Here is a 20,106-nt window from a genome sequence, read left to right on the forward strand (position 1 = left end):
CACAGAATCACAGGATGGTGGGAGCTGGAATGGAGCTCCAGAAATCATCCAGTCCAACCCCAGTGTCAGAGCAGGTGCACCTACATGGGGTTGCACAGGTCAAAGCTGGGCGCAGCAGTGCAGCCCTGCGTAAGCTGGGGCTCACCCTGGCTCCGGGCAGCCAAACAACCTCAACGGCTAATGAAAGAGCACTTCAGCACAGCAAAATCTTGGTTATTTTGATTGATTAGTAGGCAATTCTTCACAAGATGATTGCTAGAGAAGCAGTAAAGCTAGGATACCACTGCTGCTGTCTCCATCCAGCTGTCACAGCTCCTGTAACGTGTACTCAGCTGCAGCACCAGTCACCTCCACCACATCAAATCTAATCTGGTATTGCAAGTGACTTTAAATGGTTCTCATCCGACAACTTTTGAAGGTGGAATTTGAAATTAGCTGGGCCTCTGCAACCAGCTCCTATGGGACACTGTCCACAAAAACTAATAACAACAACAAGAGCAGCAATAATAACTACAGGAAACCAACCCCCCCCACCAGTGGTGTAACTGCTTCATCTGATATTTCTACCTCTTCTATTGTTGTAGTTTGAGCTGGGTGCCCCCCTGGTGCATTCACTTCCTGTGTCCAGAAGTCCAGCCCAGAGGGATGGACACAGGAAATTGTGTATTCCCTACCATAATTCTTTGCACCACTATAAGATCCAGTGCGGGGTCTGGCACTTCCTCTTTCCTTCCCTCTCCGAGACTTGGTAACTGGGGGAGAGATCTCCCGGCCATGGGCCTGATTAGGCCCAAGGCCACAGGGGGATGGGCAGTCTCAGGCCTGGCCAGCTGAGACTAGCCCAGCAGAGGGAGGGGGAAGAAGGAGCCCTGGGGGTTTTGCATGCACCCTCAGGTGGGGATGGGATCTTTCTTTGTCACTGCGCTTTGGGTTTTCTGTAACATTCACTGCTTTCTATTTAAACTTTCATCACTTTTGCAATCCGTTTGCCTGAGTCATTATTTCTGCCTGTGGTGGGGAGGGGATCTGCCCCAACCCATTACATTTTGGCGCCCCAACGTGGGGCCAACTGCAGCTTGGATTGCAAAAGATGGAGAGTTTAAATTTAGTTCTGGGCGTCGGTTTGGGTTTGGAAAGTTGGGGCTCAGGTTTTGTGTTACCGGGGCGACTGTGTGAACTCCTGTGGGCTGCAGAAGGATAGCTGGTGCGTGGCTGATGGCATGGAATTCCCTCCTGTTGTTTGGGAACAGCGAGGGGTGGTTCTTTCTGTGACTTTCTGCCCAGGGTAGCTTAAGAATGCTCGAGTAGCCTAAGAAGGCGAGACCTGCCTTCTCCTCGTTCTCTGCGGAGCGGCAGGGAGCGGAGGAGGGGCAGCGGCAAGCAGAGTGTGGTCGGCCCGCGGCCGCTGCGGGGAGCGGACACCCGCGGCGAGCGGGCAAGCGACTGCTGGAGGTGACTCGGACTCTGCATCGCGGCGACAGAGACGGCGGCGGCACCGCCCGAGCCGGGCTGCGTTCAGGCGGCGGCGGCAGCTGTAAATCTTTCCCTGGCGTTTTCGGACGTGTTCCGAAAATGGCGCCGAGCACCTGGCTCCGCCTCCCTGCTTCTTCAGCGGGCTGTGGCGCAGCTCCTCCCTCTTCCGGGGGTGGAGGTTGTGCAGCCGGATGCTGTCCTGCCTCGGTACGCGAGCGCCCAGCCGGGGGGTGCGGAGTGCCTCTGACATGCATCCGTGTAGCTTTGGTCCGCGTGAAAGCGGTTGGCTGCGGCACCCTGGATGGATTGGAAAAGGCAGTCGTGGAGCCGGATTGTTCCGACTGGCCTGTCCCAGGGGTGGAGAATTTGCCGCTGAATAGGAGAGTAAAGGCTTGGCTGAGAAGTTGTGAGGTATTTCCAGGTGACCAGGATGTCCCAAGGAGTCCACAAGGAATTCACACTGCAGGAGAAGGACTGCGTCGCTGGGAGGTTCCATCACATGAGGAGAAGAACTGGAATGGACTGATGCTTGAGCCTGAATGAGAGACTGTTTGAGTGGACGCCCAGATGAAGATATGGACTCCGCCGGACATGTCATCAGAAGTTTTCTGATCTGATGATGTGTTTGGGTGCAAAGATTATGGTATGAAATACAGGGGTGGCATGTTGTAGTTTGAGCTGGGTGCCCCCCTGGTGCATTCACTTCCTGTGTCCAGAAGTCCAGCCCAGAGGGATGGACACAGGAAATTGTGTATTCCCTACCATAATTCTTTGCACCACTATAAGATCCAGTGCGGGGTCTGGCACTTCCTCTTTCCTTCCCTCTCCGAGACTTGGTAACTGGGGGAGAGATCTCCCGGCCATGGGCCTGATTAGGCCCAAGGCCACAGGGGGATGGGCAGTCTCAGGCCTGGCCAGCTGAGACTAGCCCAGCAGAGGGAGGGGGAAGAAGGAGCCCTGGGGGTTTTGCATGCACCCTCAGGTGGGGATGGGATCTTTCTTTGTCACTGCGCTTTGGGTTTTCTGTAACATTCACTGCTTTCTATTTAAACTTTCATCACTTTTGCAATCCGTTTGCCTGAGTCATTATTTCTGCCTGTGGTGGGGAGGGGATCTGCCCCAACCCATTACATCTATGAGCAACTTGAGTCTAATCCTCAGAGCAAATTACCCAGTGCACCGCCAAGGAACACCTAATTAAATTGCTTTGCCAATGGCCTTGTTGATTTCTTCAAAGTTTCTTTTATTATAGGAAATTAGGGAGATCAATTAACACTTATTGAAGTGCTTGTTGGTGTTTGGGGTGGTGTTTTGTGGGTTTGTGTTGGGTTTTTTTTAATGGGCAGAAGAATGTGTGCAAAGCCTGGTGGAAGATCTGTAACTTGGAGAGTTAAGGTTACAGTTCAGTACCATGTGGCAACAAGTCAGAGAATCACAGCATGGTGTGGGTTGGAAGGGACCTCTGGAGATCATCCAGTCCAACCTCCCCTGCTAAAGCAGGTTGCCCTAGAGCAGGTCACACACGGATGTGTCCAGGCGTGTTTTAAAGTCTTGAGAGGAGACTCCACAACCTCTCTGGCCAGCCTGCTCCAGGGCTCCAGCACATTCAAAGTAAATCAGTTTTCCCTCATGTTAAGGTGGAACTTCCTGGGTTCCAGTTTGTATCCACTGCTCCATGCCCTGTTATGGGCCACTACTGGAAAGGGCTTGGCTCCACCTTCTTGCTCCCCACCCTTTAGCTCTTGCTGATCATTGTGAAGATCCCCTGTCAGGTTGCTCTTCTCCAGGTTCAACAGCCCCAGGGCTCTCAGCCTTTCCTCCTCACAAAGATGTTCAGTTCCTTTAATCATCCTTGTAGCCCTCCACTGGACTCTCTCCAGTAGTTCCCTGTCTCTCTTGAACTGGGGGGTCCAGAACTGAGCACAATACTCCAGATCAGTTCCCCAGATTTCCACTTCCCTTCCATCTTCCTTTCTCCTTAAAGGAAATTACACCTTTCAAGTCTTCCCTTGCCGAATGCTTCACAAAAGAAAAGCTGATCAATGATCACTCAGAGCTGCTGGGCTTCTCCCTGGAGCCAGAAGAACGAAGCTAATCTGCCACTCTTTTTTTTTTTTCTTTAAAAAAAACCCTAAAACTTTTAAAGCTGTTGGACATATGATGCCTATTGCAGGGAAAAAAAATAAATCTTTTATTCTCCAACCTCCTCTGTTAAAGAGCTCTTACAGAGAAGGAATCCAACAGTTCATTACTTCTATCTGCTCCACACACTTTGGACATAATTGTATTAGTGCCTCAGTGCAGGGCTCGAACGGTGAGAGCTGCAAAGCAGCTTTTTGCCATCCCTTTATTTATTTGCTGAAGCATTGGCTCTGTGCTGGAATACAAACCACATTATTTGCACTTCATATAATTTGTTTAATGCTTTATGTTCAAGAGGCCACCTGTGCTAATGCATCACAGGAGTAAGTGGGTTACTCTCACTCCTTTTAAGAAGGGAGAAAGCTCTTTTCTGAGCCAAATCCCCATCAATGTGCTTGGCTTGCACCGAATTAAAGTCATTGAGGGTGTGGGGTAAGGAAAGGTGGAAGGGGAGAGCAGGAGAAGACACCAGCAGTGCTCACCTGGATGGTTCTATGCAGATAAAGGGAGTTTTCTCTCCCCCTCTACTCTGTTCTGGTCAGGTCACAGATGGAGTGTTGTGTCCAGTTCTGGGCCCCCCAGTTCAAAAGAGACAAGGAACTACTGAACAGTCCAGGAGAGGCTACAAAGATGCTGAGAGGCCTGAAGCATTTGTGCGTGGAGGAAAGGCAGAGAACCCTGGGGCTTTTGAGCCTGGAGAAGAACAGCCTGAGAGGGGATCTGATCAATGCTTACAAATATCTAAAGGGTGGAGGTCATAAGGGTGGGGCTGGGCTCTTTTCAGTGGTGGACGTGAGGGACAAGGGTATACAATCACAAGCTAGAATAGAGAGCTGTCACTTGAACTTAAGGAGAAACTTGTTTGGTGTAAGGGTACCGGAGCCCTGGAGCAGGCTGCCCAGAAAGGCCATGGAGTTTCCGTCTCTGGAGAGATTCCAAACCCACCTGGACATTGTGATCCTGAGCAACCTGCTGTGGGTGACCCTGCTTTATTAGGGGATTGGACTATATGACCTTCAGAGGTCCCTTCCAGTCCCTACCATGCTATGATTCCATGATCCCTGTCCTTCCCTGGATCTAGACAACGCTGGAGAGACATGCTTCTTTCTGGAGGAGACACAGCGTTGGCAGCTCCTGCAGCACCCACAGCTTTGTATTTCTACCATGTCCAAACTCCAGCCTGGCAAAGAAAATGCATTTCCATTCTCTTTGAAAGATATTTGACTTGGGTGTCCATGCAGCACTGTGAGATGAATGCCTGCTATGTCCATTACAAATTGCTTTCATCTCCCATTCTGCTGCAGTTGCTGGATGTCAATGTATTAATTGCAACCCCCGCTGCCTGTTCATCACATTACACTGAAGTATTCAATAAATTCCAATTAACAGATTGGAGTCTTTCCATGAATGTATCTTGCCTGACTCGGAGTGAATGGGTTCATAAAAATACATCTTAAAACAAAATAAAGGGGGATAATGGCAATTCTGCATCAAATTTAGATTCATGTACAGCTCATATTTTAGCACAGGATTGGTTAGTAAATGGCATTAAAAGCAAAGCAACTCTATTAGCCCTGCCAGGAGATGCATTGCACCTCACAGCAGACTCCAAACCAGTCTACCTAGCAGAGCATTGCACATTTTTAATGGTTTTGTTGCACTGACTATATACCAACAGTGTTAAAAAACCCCAAACAAACAACAAAAACCCAAACAACAGCCCAGGAATAATTAGTGGTCAAATAAGTGGAGATGTGCTCTCTAAAACTGTCAGAACACAGGTCTGGTTTATAGCTTCTTAAGCCCATAAATTACCACATGGCCTTGTTCCCGGGGCTGGAGATGATTTTGGTGGCTACCACAGTGTTACATGAATTAAAGATGGACAATGCAGTCTTTTACCCTGCTCACTGCAGAAGAATCAGACACAGAGCAATTCTTTTTGTTACAATAAACTGCAGTCCCCTGAAGAGAAGAGACTGAAGGCAACTGCCTCTGGTATCAGCAATGACCAAACACAACCACATGTTATCACTACTTCTGAAACAACTTTGCCTCCAGGTCCTACAGGAATATAAACCCATCAGCTACAGATGTCAGGACTGCCATGCTCTTGTCATTTTTAGGGCAGAAAAAGGAGTTCAGAATCACAGAATAGAGTCACAGAAGGTTGAAGGTCTCTTCCAACTGGAACGATTCTGTGATTCTATGACCTTTAAGATCACCCAGTCCAACCATCAACCCAATACCACCATGTCCATTAAACCAAAGTGCCACATCTCCATGGTTTTTTGAACACCTCCAGGGATGGTGACTCCACCACCTCCCTGGGGAGCCTGTTCCAATGCCTGACCACTACTTCAGCATTAAACTTTTCCTAGTATTCAATCTAAACCTCCTTGGGTGAAATTTGAGGCCACCTTTTGGTTCCATCTGGTTTGGTGTGATCATGAATCTGAGTTGCCCTGCTGCAGGTAGTCATGTAGGATGGGAGGGGCGATGCTTTCCACCCCAGCCAAAATCTCTTCAAGAAGCAACCACAGCCCTTCATTGAAGGACTAGCACCCTCAAAAAAAGATGTAACTATTCCTCAGAAATGAGATGCCAAGAAACACCAAGCTCTGGCAGATGGCTCATTTTTAGCTTCATGGCTGTACATTGCAGGAAACTTTACATGCAGACTTATATCCACAAATCAGTTGTCAGAGATCCCAGGCATGGAAACCACCAGGTTTGGGGGAAGATGCTGAGCAGTAGGCAACACACCATGTCCAATTTCACCATACAACCATTAGATTAGCAACTGCTTGTCCTCCAGCCTCCAGTTTTATTAAGGAAACTCAAGAAGGCCATGCTAATGAAGATAGGTGAGATCCTCAGAACAATATTAAGCCTGGACCACCACAATTAGTGCTGCATTTCCTCTCCTCAGATTGCCAAGGGCTCCATAGGCAGCTCCTGAATTTCCATGGCAGAATTTTTTTTTTAATTTTTTTTTTCTTATTTTACCCCTCCCAGCAACGGGTTCCTCAGATCAATAGCCTTTTGGAGGTGAGCAGAATATAAAAAGGAGACATCTGAGCAGCAAAATTGTTATGAGTCTAGCCGTAAGAGCTGTGAGATTGCGTATGAAAATGTGCACATAGTGACTCTGCCATAGAAGCCAACAGTGCCCTGCCCCTGCCTGAACTTGCTGATATGCTGTCACAGGTGGCAACAGGCTCTTGGGTCTTCACAGAGCAGGGTCACAGAATCATAGAAACCTTGGAAAAATCCTCCAAGATCATGGAGTCTAACTGCTAACACAACAGTGCCAGGTCACCACTAAACCATGTCCCTCAGCACTACATCCACACATTTTCTGAACACTTCCAGGGATGGTGATTCCACTACTGCCCTGGGCAGCCTGTTCTGGGGCTTAAACACTCTTTCAGTGGAGAAATTGTTCTTAATGTCCAACCCAAACCTCTCCTGGTACCTGTAATATGGTTTTTCCCTTGGGAGAAGAGACCAAACCCCACCTGGCTCCAGTCTTCCTTCAGGGAGTTGTAGAGAGCCAGAAGGTCTCCCCCTCAGCCTCCCTTTCTCCAGACTGAACAGCTCCAGATCCCTGCCAGGATGCTGCTGGCCTTCTTGGCTACCTCATCTGTTGACTAACACCCCCAAATCTTTATCTGCTGGGCATCTTTCCAGCCACTGTTCCCAAAGCCTGGAGTGTTCATAGGGTTGTTGTGACCCAAGTGCAGAACCCAACACTCGGCCTTGTTAAACCTCATGCAGCTGACCCCAGCCTATCTATCCAGCCTGTCTGGCTCCCACTGCAGAGCCTTTCTATCCTCAAACAGATCAACACTTCCACCCAACTTGGCATCATCTGCAAACTTACTGAGGGCCAAACTAATCTAGATATTTTCTTTTCTTCCATGCGTGAATGCGGGACAGCAATCCAAGATGCAGGTATGGCTTCAGCCAAGGGGCTGTCAAGGACAATTCTACCTGGTGCTGGCACCAAATGATGGGGAATGCTGAATTTTCCCCACTATTAAAATAAAGCATGAATGACATGGAGAGCCAGACAGAAGAACAAAACCATAGGAAAAGTCACTCTGGGCAGTGTCTTTCAGAAAAAACCTTCAAAATCAGTCTGTAAGATGAAAGCGATTTCAGCAACAGCTCCATCAGGCCATCAGGCCTTGCACTGAAACTACATGAAAGCAGGTGGTGGGAAAACCTGTGAAACACAGTTCATGCCAAAACACAGCCTGAAAGTGCATTTTGAATGTTACCCTCATCTCCCATTTAGTTTCCTATTTAAAAGGTGCATATATATTAAAAGCTGAGGATGTTGTTCTTCTGTCATTTCACTCTTCTCCTCTTTTTTGTGTGTGCTTTGCTATGAAATTCCTGTTATTTCCACTCCTTTTCCTGTCCTTTCCTGCCCTCCATCACTACTCCAGCAGTTTTTGGGGCTGTGATGCACAATGCTGCAAACTGATGCTGGGTTTCAGCTGGACAAAAGAGCAATACAATGCTCCAAGTGTTTGAGGTTCCAGGAGGGTACCCATCACCTTTTCTAACACATTATTGAGGGTTGTATGATGAACAGATAATAGGTAGGACAAATAACAAGAAAAAAAGCTGCATGTATTTAGAATATTTCACAGGATCACAGGAGGTTAGGGGTTGGAAGGGACCTCTGGAGATCATCAAGTCTAAGCCCCTGCCAGAGCAGGGGACCATACAATCCAGCACAGATCACACAGGAACACATCCAGGCAGGTCTTGAAACTCTCCAGAGAAGGAGACTGCCCAGCCTCTCTGGACAGCCTGTTCCAGTGCTCTGTCACCCTCACAGAAGCTTCCCATGGTTTACTTCTCTAAGCAGCAAATTTCTAGTAACACTGCTGGGATGACAGTGCCCAGGCTGTGGGGGAAGTTAAAGGATCTAAGCATGGTTTAAAGCCAGAGTTCAGCAGGACCTGTGCTTATGGTTTGCAGAGAGAGAACCACACATTTCATACACTGCAGAGGGAAAAGCTGAAGGCAGAAGCAGTGTTTTGGAGACACGGCAGGCCTGAGCTAAGAGTTATTTATTTCTGTTGATGGCTCTTGATGTTCTTCCTGAAGTTTTCATCATCAAGAAACTTGAGAATGAGCTTTTTATGATGGTGCTAAAGACAGGATTCGAGTTTCACCTCAAATCCTGGTGCTACTGAAGCATCCCCAAAGGTTTTTATTTTTCTCTATAGACTAGCACCTCTTTTTATTCTTTTTTGGAAGTATTAAAGCAGAACCAACCTTTTTCAGCTTATTTAATTTCCTACTGCTGTCTCTTCTCCCTTCCCCCCCCCCCCCCCCAGTTTCTCTCTGAACATCCTGGATTTGTCAAGGATATTTTCTTTTACGAAGAACATGAAATAAAAACATCTCAGCTATGGCTCTGTATAAATGGTATCATTGCACCAGGGAGATGTCCTGTACTTGGTAATTTTCTGATGGCTGCTCCACTACTTTGATTAAAAAATCAGCACTGGCGGCTCTCTAGTGCTGTACAATGTCGATAAAATACGCGCTAAATGACCTAAGGCCTGGCTGATGGACAGATCTAGAAGAGCATTTCTCAGAAGGGACCACTGAAATTGGGCTGTTTCTAGTGGTGCTGCATGAAGAGTCATCCAGAGCCCAACATCTCCATTGAGATCTGGAATGGACACAGAAATCCCAGCTGACACTATGAGCAGCAGAGAGCGATGGTGTGGAAGGCAGGACTGATGTGCAGAGCTTTTTGGGTTGCATCTGTGCACAATAAAGCATTTTGATATGACCACATATAGAGTTCTATATAAACACATTGACCACATGTCCAGGGGTGAGAAGTGCAGCAGAGAGCTATAAAATGAAAATCAGATGAGGTAACTAATTCTGTTTCCACCATTTGCAGGGGAAACTGTCATTAAGTGACAAAACACACAACAGTGGCCAAAGACCAGCGAGAGATCCCAGCTTGGATGGTGTGGAAGGGTAATATAGGAGAAAGGAGATTTTACCCCCTATGAGTTACACAAGACAAACACAACACAAATCAGGAGCAGTAGCTCTTGAGACAGGTCTTAGATAAAGATTATCTGAAGATACTAAAGGATTATTTTTGGCCTTAAAAGCTACGAATCTGCTCGATGAAGGAAAGATGAAAAGCATGTAGATATGAAGAAGCAGGTCAAAGGGTCCATGAGATACCTGAAAGGGCAAAGAGAGAACATCCACAACAGCTTTCTTTAGATGAAGGCAGATTTCAAAAGAAAAAGAAGCAACTACCCACTGGGAAAAAACAAGCAGAGAAAACAAGGAACTGGAGGAAAACAGCAGCTAAGATGTTCTAGTCTGCATGTAATAAAACAAGATCTAGGAAAGACTGCTCAGGACACTACCATATGGCACCTTTGACTTCACATAGACTCTTGAACTCATTTTAACTATGATCTCTCCCATTTTTAGCAAAAAGAGATTTTTGTTTCATGCCCATGCTGCATTTCTTTCACAAAATTCTCAGAAAAAAGCAGACTTTGGCTGAAAAAGAAAAGGAAATTTAGAAATGTTGGGTCCTTTTTTTCAGAACTGGCTTCTGCTTTTTCAAGACCAGAAGTGAGCCTAAGGAAAGCCTGTGAGTCTTCATTCCCAGCTCACTGAAAATGCAAATTACACTTTTTAGATTGTAGAATCACAGAATTGTTTAGACTGGGGAAAAAACCCTTTGAGATAATTGAATGCAACCATTAAACAATACTACCAAGCCTGCTGCTAAACCATATCCCTCAGCACCATATCTACAAATCTTATAAATCCCTCCAGGGATAGAGATTCCATCAGTACCCTGAGCAGCCTGTTTCAGGGCTTGACAAGCCTTTCAGTGAAGAAATTTTCCCCAAAATCCAATCTAAAGCTTCTCTGGTGCAACTGGAGGCCATTTCCTCTCACCCTGTCACTTCTTACTTGGGAGATGAGATCACCCACGGCCTGCCTCCGGCCTCCTTTCCTCCACAAGCTGAAGGTGCACATTAAATCTAGGACTAGCAGCCATTTTATGACCTCACCAATATTTGTGTTTATTGTTCACTGACGTAATTTTGTGTTTCCAAGCAGCTGAGAATACTGTGATTTGTGCATGGGAAATTGCTTCAGTGAGCATTGCCGGTACAGATCAAATAATTCTTTGAGAACTGGCATTTGCCTGGTTTAATGCACCAGTGAGTCACTCCTAAGTGCTTATAAATATTTAAATATCCCACTCCTGCAAGAGTCTGTGTAGACATGTGATATGGGTTGTACTACATCACCTCTGAAGCACTACTCCACCTTGCAAATTCTTACATTTAAAACCAAGGTTAACAAATCAATGCCCCCTGAGAAGCGATTGTAAAATCGCCAGCACGTTGTAGCCAAGCCAGTTTCCTCTGTAATTTGTAGACAATAGATTTCCAATAACAACTTGTAATTAGTTCATTTTCTCTTACCCAGTTGTTATGTGTTAAGCCTGTTGACATTTTGCAGATGGCATCTTTGGATATCAGAGATCCCAGAATCCCAGCATGGTTGGGGGGGTGAAAGGAACCGCCAGAGATCATCAAGTCCAACCCCCCTCTTCCCCCCTCCAAGGCAGGTTCACTTAGAAGATGTCACACAGGAACACATCCAAGCAGATTTTGAATGCCTCCAGAGATGGAGATTGCACCACTTCTTCGGGCAGCCTGTTATCAGTGCTCCATCACACTTAAAGAATTTGTTCCTCAACTCTTATGTCCAAGTTTGGGCTCATTAGCCCTTGCACTGTCACTGGGCACCACTGAAAAAAGACGAGTCCCATCCTCTTGCTCTCCACCCTTTAAGTAATTTGTAAGCATTTATGAAATATCCCTTAAGTCTTCTCTTTTCCAGTCTTTAAAGCCCAAATTATCTCAGTCTTTCCCTGTAAGAGAGATTGCAGTTTCCTCAGCATCTTTGAAGTTATTTGAATGTGTCCAGAGAAGGGCAATGAGGCTGGTGAGAGGCCATGAGCACAAGCCCTACGAAGAGAGGCTGAGGGAGCTGGGATTGTTTAGCCTGGAGAAGAGGAGGCTCAGGGGAGACTTTATTGCTGTCTACAGCTACCTGAAGGGTCTCTTCTCTCAAGCAACCAGCTAAAGAACAAGAAGACACACTCTCAAACTGCACCAGGGGAAGTTTAGGCTGGAGGTGAGGAGAAAGTTCTTCACTGAGAGAGTTGTTAGCCGTTGGAATGTGCTGAACAGTGAGGTGGTGGAGTCACCATCCCTGGATTGGATGTGGCACTTGGTGCCATGGTTTAGTCATGAGGTCTGTGGTGACAGGTTGGACTTGATGATCTTTGAGGTCTCTTCCAACCTTGGTGATACTGTGATTCTGTGATAAAACACTAGAGCCATGCAATTCACACTCAAGTGCACAGGTTCTGGTGTGCAAATAAAATATGTCAGAAAGAAACAGCAAAACCAGTGTCAGATACAAAACCTGTGTATCCCTGGGCAGCAGTTCTTGACTGAAAAGCAGGAAATCACACTCATTTCAACCGTGTCTACACTTGCCACTAATTCTACCAAAATTTTACTTCAGAAGATTCTTCTATAGAAACTCAGCAGAGTACAAAACTGCAAATCTGATTAGAAGAATTAATAATAAAATCTCAGAATAGCATAGATTGGAAGGAGCTTTAAAGGTCAGCTAATCCAAACTCCCTCTGTAGACAGCAGGGACATCTGCAACTAAAGCAGGTTGCTCAGAGCTCCAAACATCCTGACCTGGAGTGGTTCCAGACATAGGGCATCTCTCAGCTCCCTAGGCAACCTGGGCCAGTGTCTCACCACCCTCACAGTGAAGAACTTCTTCCTTCTCTCCCTTTTTTCAGTTCAAACCATCACTCCTTGTGTCACAACAGGCCCTGCTAAAATCTGTCCCCAGGTTTCTTATAGGTCCCCTTAGGTTTGAAGCTCAGAAGATTTTCACAACGAGAAAACAATCAAAGCAAGAAAATCTTCCATATTCAAAAATCATCTGGCCACTAAGATGGAATAAGGATTAACTCATGTAGGTATCCTCCTCTTAGGCATCCTACCACTCAAACATTGCATTTTCAGGTACAACAGGATCATTCCTACTGCTCAAGCCAGGCATCTTGTGCTCCATTTATGACTAAGGCAAAGAGTTAGGTGCTTCTAAAAAGTCAAAAGATATTGAGCAGGGAGATCCCAAGAGCTGATCAACAGCACCTCCAATTTAGAGCATGTGCTTGGAGCTCAGTCCTGTGCTGTCTCATGGACTTCAGCCCACACAGGGAGTGCCCCTGAGCACTGGTCTCTGTATCTCCAGTTTGCCAAGCTGCTGTGTCTACCTACAACTCATCACTGCTGGCTTGGTCCGAATAAAGCCTGAAAACCGAGTGCAGGACCACGGCTCTGGTGTGGAAAAGCTGCTTACTAAATGCTGCTGCAGTGACCTGGATGCTTTTCCTGTCATCCCTGCTCAGTCAGCCTGTATCTGCTCCAGAAGTCAGGTTGAAGAGTTTTAATTTCTGATTTTTTTTTACCCTTGACTTTTAACTTTTAGTTTAGTTTTTGCTATAAGATTGCACCATTTAATTAATCATTCCAGAAAATGCCCAATACCTTCATTTCATCCTCAGGAACACAGCTGCACATCATTGCTGAAGGCAAGGAGGAATGGGTTGCTTTGGGTAACTGAAGGAAACTTCATTTCTTTCCCCAGTAGTTCACATCACCTCTAACACTGCCTGGAACCAAAAGCAGAGGCTGGTGCTCCCCTGCTAGCTAAGACATTTTTGAAGTTTAGATACTGCATCGCTCACAGGAGGGGCAAATCAATGTTGGTAAGCTAATGAATTATTTCCAAGTTTGTACCAATATCTGCAACAACATGAAAGAAAAATCACGTCCCAGGGAGATTACAGCCGAAGAGGCAGAACACGGTGCAAAAACGGTCAATATTTTAGGGCTATGATTTGATCCTGTAGATAACTGTGGCTACAACATTGCTTAGGAGAACACCTCAAGCAAAAGCATTTTATCTCACAATGTAGTTGTCCAATATAATTAACTGGACTTGACCAATCTAGCTGGAAGGCAGCAGTAACAAACACCCAATCCAACGTGCCATGTCGTCAAGGAGAACAAACAGCTTCATGAAGATGTGAGTAAACACCTCATCTGAACATGGAACTTACAGATGCAATTCCTGCTGGAACAGCTGGCTCAGGAGGTTTTTGAGGAACACATATATTATGGACATATTTTTCCCAACACAGTTATTCATTTACCTCTCACAGAATTTATTTATCACTTTCCTTAAGATGAGACTGAAAACTTCCTTCCTTGCTCAACAGGTCCCTCTCCCACTTGACCCAACAAGCCCCTTTTTAGGTTTCATTCTGTCTTCCTCAAAAAGATGCTTTGCTGTGGCAAGCATAAATCTCTATGATTTTGGGACAAAGTTCTACCCTAAAGAGATTCCAGTGAATCAAAGACATGCACACCTGAAAAATAAACCTGGTTTATACTCCACACTTCCAATAAGCCTCCAGAAGATGCATGGAGTGGTCAGGAGTGGATGACCTGCTCCTCTGCACCATGAAGCTGCATTTTCTGGTGGGGAATATAGATACTAGAGATTGTAGGGTCAACTGCAGTCAATCAGGAGCCAGACCAACAGCTTTCAATGCTGTCTCTCTTGCACTGGCAGTGATTTATCCAACATTCATGCCCAGCCAGGTTCTCTGATGCATTTTTTCACCCAGTTCACTCAAACTCATGTTTTTTTCTGGTTTCCCAGTCCGTAGTTGCAGATGGGAAAGCCTCAAGACTGCATGGGCTGGTACCATCCATCCTCCCTGGCTGCTGTCCAGCATTCCCCTCATCTCCCACTGTGAGTGCACCCATGCCATTTTTGATAAATACTAAGGATAAGCAAAAAAGGAAGATCTGAACTAAAACAGGATCACAGAGGAAAGCAAACTCCTTTTAAAGAGTGTAACAGTATTTACACGCTGCCCAGGGGTCTCCTGATTCCAAAGCCACCTGGACATTGTGATCCTGGGCAGGCTGCTGTGGGTGACCCTGCTATATAGTGAGGGAGTTGGGCTGCATGATCTCCAGAGGTCTCTTCCAACCCCACCAAGCTAGACTTCTGGGAACAGCATTATAAGAGGAAGTTTAAGAGAGGAGCACTTGATCCTGCGTCTCTTTTGCATTCATTCCTGCATGAAATATGCTCTTTCTGAAATATATTTGTGTTCTTTAGATAATAATACATTCAGAGATGACAACATAATCTCTCATCTCAGAGAAACACCAACATTCTGTCTACACATAACATATATGCACAAATGCTTGGGAAATAACAACTGGACTGAAAAATAACAACTCAGTATTTTCCTTTCAAGCCTTTGTGGGTGGTTTCGATCCAGGTATGACATGGAGGATCTCAAAATGTTACTGCAGAGCCACGAGAAACTACGTGACACAGCCACATTGGGGTGCACTGGATATGCAAGGTCACCTCAGGAGGTCATGATGGAATCAAGAAGGGGAATTATTTTGGGGTTTAATTTCTAACCTTCAGGCCTTTTAAGCCACCTCAACCAAATTGGTTTCTAAACCCAGTATGACCTACTGGGAAGAGCTGCTGTGGGGTAGCAAAGTGCCTTCAAAACTGTAATGAAAAGTGAAGGCAAGCTGTAAGAAGATGATGTTGGTTAGGAGAGGGCTCTAATTGGCAACGAGCTAGAATTTAAGGGAACTTTATCACAGGGTTAATAACTTCTTATTAGCTAAACAGTGTTGACAAGATGAAGCCATTATGATGGAGTGCATGTTTTCCCTCTCTTTGACATGTCTGCATTACAAATTGAACTGTCCACATTGATGATGATATAGATCTAGAGGATTACACTGATCTTCCCCCCCCTTTCTTTCACATCTGCCAACTTGCTACTTTCCCATTAGGGAAGACAACAGGAATGCCAAATCTGACAGGCCTAATTCTAATGACCTCCAGTCAGATACAGTTCCAGAAGCTACATCCAAAACTCACTCATGTGAGTGTATTTAAAGTCTGACTCAGCTGGGTGATGTGCTTGCCAATTCAGCAGGCTATCTCCATGCTGATTAATTAGATCCATGCCCTGCTTTAGCAATTTTGACAACTAAGCCTTTAATTTCTTACTCATTTATTGAATCTTTGTGACAATACAAAGAAAAGACAGCAGAGAGATATGCTTGCTAGTACTCTGCATTTGGGATGTGAAAATCTTGAGATCATCATCTCAATAATTATGGTTTTAATTATCAGAGAATCATTTTGGTTGGAAAAGACCTTGAAGAGAATCGAGTCCTGAGACTGCTTATCTAATAAAATCTGTTAGTGAGAAATCAGGAGACACCTATGAGTTGCTCTTGCCAGAGCTGACAGAGGAGAGAATTTCATCCCTCTCATGTGTCACTTATATATGATTAAGGTGATTTGAAAAGTGGTACTTTAATCCAGTGTTAATAGACATTTCTATTCATCCTCAAACACACAAGCAGGCTTCTAAAAGTTATATGAAAGAATTCAGAAACAAAAAAACCACCCTCAAACAACAAAAAACACCCTTTCAGAAAATCAGAAGAGAGATGGTAGGGAGGAGGGAGGCCACTGTTTCTGTCCCTAATCCAAACCTGTGCATTAAGATGTGTATTTGCACAATGAGAAATGATTATTAAAAATAGCACCTAGTAGCTGCTTGTAAGGGTGAAATCGCACTTCAGAAAAGGTAAGAGCTTGTATTCAGCTTGGAGAAAGCTCCAAAGAGACCTAATTGCAGCCTTCCAGTATGTCAAGGGGGCCTACAAAAGGGATGTGGAGGGACTGTTCACAAAGGTCTGCAGTGATAGGGCAAGGGGCAATGGTTCGAAATTAGAGTAGGGGAGATTTAGACTGGATGTTAGGAAAAAGTTCTGCACCATGGGAGTGGTGGAACACTGGAACAGGTTGCTAAGGAAGGTAGTTGAGGCCTCATTCCTGGAGATAATTCAAAGTCAGGCTCAACAAAGCTCTGAGCAACCTGATCCAGTGCAGGATGTCCCTGGTGACTGGAGGGGAGTTGGGTTGGATGACCTTTGGATGCCCTTTCAACCCAAACCATTCCATGATTCTACAATTTTTCTTATCCTCACACTTCTCATTTATTTAGAGCTGATCAACATGGATGGAGATTAAAAATTCCCTTTGAACTTCTGTGGTCTTGGAGGGAGATGACAGGTCAAGAGAAAGCAAGAGACACACATGGAGTGAGAGGAGGAGACCATTTGGTGGTCTGTAAGCTAGAGGAAGGTAATGAGACTCTTTAAAATGAAATGCAACTTCTAAAGCAGCACAGGAATGACAAATTGTAAAGCTCTTCACATTCTCAAGGTAATTTTCAGACCTTTGCAACACTGCAACACTATACCAGAGCACAGTGTACCAAAACCGGATGTAACTGCATTTGAGAAGCTAAATTAGGTTGAGATTTTTGATCTCACTGAATTCTGGTAATGATGTTCCTCAGCCTGCTGATGAGCCATCCCCACACTCTGCTGCCAACAGGCAATAATGAGTGACCTGGGTGAATTTCAAGCAACAAAGGGACCATGCTAACAGCCTAAAAATATGAAAACCATGCAAGGATGTTGCAGTGTGAAGCTATTACTGCAAGTCAAATTCTGGCTCATAACAAAGCAGACATTTCTGAAACACTTAAGAATGGCAAGCCAAAGTGTGTGCTTAAGACCAGTGTTTGAAGTAGTTTTGACATCTCTGCTGAGAAAGGAATGGGACTGTTTAGCCTGGAGAAGAGCAGCCTGAGAGGGGATCTGATCAATGCTCAGCAAGAGCTAAAGGGTGAGGGGCAAAAAGAAGGGGCCAGATGACTCTTAGTGGTTCCCAATGGTAGGACAACAGTGTAACGGCCACATAGTTGATCCCAGGAGGTTCCATCTGAACAAGAGGAGAAAATTCTTTGGTGTCAGGTTGCTGGAGCCCTGGAGAAGGCTGCCCAGAGACGTTGTGGAGTCTTCTCCGGAGAGATTCCAAATTCCACACCCACCTGAGCAAGCTGCTGTGGGTGACCCTGCTTTAGTAGGAGGACTGGACTAGACAATGCCTGGAGGTCCCTTCCAAGCCCCACCATGCTGGGATTCTGTGATTTTGCTCCTACATCATGTACACACTTTCACCAAGTACTGAAGTTCTCTTACAGAGGCCAGGAAACTTGGAAAGTTGCAACAATGAACTTTGTTTTCAACTGAAAAGCTGATGAGCCATTAACTGCCCTTGATAAAAACAGAGATTCAGGGAAAACTGAAAATGGACAAATCAGTCTGATTTTCAGCTTCAGAAGGAGCACAATTCTCTTGATACACAAAACCCTTTTGACAGGCACTCACTGTTATGCCTTGGGTTTTGTTCCAGTATTGTTGCAGTTTATCGATTACTGTCTCTACTCAGTGGCTAATATTTTGTACTTGTCTTATTTTCATTGCCTACTTAAAATTCACTGAACCAAAAACCTCATACAAATGACTCTTGGAACTTAGCTCTGAGTTGCTGTGACTTTGAGAACCTACTGATCCAAATATGCTCCCAACTAACCACGTGTTAAGGCTTTATAGCTGGGTTAATTCACTTTATGGGCTTCTTAATGTATGAGGTTTTATGTTTTACTGTATATCTGCTGGTTTGAGTCTGTTGTGTTGAATTAAATGCATATGTGGTTCAAAAAGGTCCAAGGTGACAACTGGGGCTAATTTTAAAACACTTTAAACATTATTATCCAAAGTTGGGTTTTTCAAATGAGAAGCCAGAAGTCAAGAAAACAGAAATATTCTTCAGAGAAGAGGATATTTGGCAAACATAGAGGTTCTCAATTATCATCACAGCTTGCCAAAGAGCATCAGTGAGGCATGTGCTGGCACAGGGCACACGGTGACTTACATGCACACCAAGTTCTTCCCACTGAGCAGGCACTGACGCAGGGTGCTCTGGTTTAGAAAATTAAATCAGGATTGACTGAAATGATTTGTCTAGAAAAGGCCATATCCAAAGATTTGAGGATCAAGATCAAGAGGTAACCAGCTTGATAACCAGCCTTTTGTCTGCAACTCAACAGCACAATGGTTGAATCCCGCTCTTGTGTAAAGAGTATTAACCACACACAGGTACTCTGTAGCTCACTATCCTGATTATTGAATAAACCCCTCTATTTCCTGCCTTTGTTCCCTGGTATCCCAATGGGACAGGCATCAATAAAACCACCTATCATCCAGGTGAAGGAGACAATGAGGGCCTTTTCCAGGGAAGGACTTCAGTGAATGCTTAACTGCAAGCATGAACATAATGTTATGATGATAAATGGGATAACACAAGCAGTTATTTCTTCACATTGTTTAAGTAGCTCAGTGATCTAGGGATCCTTGCAAATGGTGCTGAGATGTGTACTGTGATTGCACACCATAATCCACTTACTAACAGAGAACCAAAGTGCAGAAAACATCACTCCCAGGAAGAATATTCATGAAAACACCATCCCCACAGCAAACTAACTCACATTCCCATCACAGATTTAGACAAGCCTCAACCCTCTTTCCTCAGGGTTACTCAGAAACCACATACTCAGGGCAACAGACCAGCCAGTTTACCACCATCTTTCCATTGCCATCAACAAGAAGCAGAACAAAATAGACAGGAGGACAACAAGCCCCACACACTTTTACCAACCTAAGTTCACGCTTATGCTTTGGAGCACAGCAACCTTTAGAAAGAAGCCTTTCATTGTATTTTCATGACCTTATCTCTGCTGACCACACCCCAATCCAGCACTGCCATCACAGACATTCAGGTGTTCTCACCACCCAGGACAGACAAAACCATCAGGACTCACGGAAGGCTGTGTAGAGCTCCTGCAGGGTTAAGTGGCCATCGTTGTTGTAATCATCGAAGCGGAGAAGGTCTTCTAGTGTACAATCCAATAAATCATCTTCCAGGTCCTCCTTCTTCATTAGCTGAGGCAAAGAGGACAGGTAATCTTAGACAGAAAGTAAAGCTACAGACTGTGGTCCTGGCTCACCCACCATATTTTCCATTTAATGACCAATAGAATAGAATAGAATAGAATAGAATAGAATAGAATAGAATAAACCAGGTTGGAAGAGACCTTCAAGATCATGGCGTCCAACCCATCATCCAACACCATCTAATCAACTAAACCGTGGCACCAAGCATTTTGGGAGATATACTGAAATATATAGCCTGAAGCTGCACAAGGGGAAGTTTAAGTTGGATATTAGGAAGAATGGCTTTGCTAAAAGAGTGGTCAGGCATTAGAACAGGATGCCCAGGGAGGCTGTGGGTCACCGTCCCTGGAGGTGTTCACAAAACTAGTAGATGTGG

General features: G+C 45.2%; 1 protein-coding gene across 2 annotated transcripts in view; it reads right to left on the reverse strand.

Moving 5' to 3' along the window:
- Positions 1–20,106, reverse strand: part of LOC104297025 (follistatin-related protein 4) — a 278,489-nt gene that overhangs the window by 102,899 nt on the left and 155,484 nt on the right. For both annotated transcript variants that reach the window (XM_054168334.1, XM_054168333.1), the window contains exon 6: positions 19,598–19,718. In XM_054168334.1, coding sequence (XP_054024309.1) covers positions 19,598–19,718 — 121 coding nt within the window. The remainder of the gene's footprint in view (positions 1–19,597; positions 19,719–20,106) is intronic.

This window comes from Dryobates pubescens, chromosome 16, assembly GCF_014839835.1.
Source record: "Dryobates pubescens isolate bDryPub1 chromosome 16, bDryPub1.pri, whole genome shotgun sequence".
Taxonomy (NCBI): Eukaryota; Metazoa; Chordata; class Aves; order Piciformes; family Picidae; genus Dryobates; species Dryobates pubescens.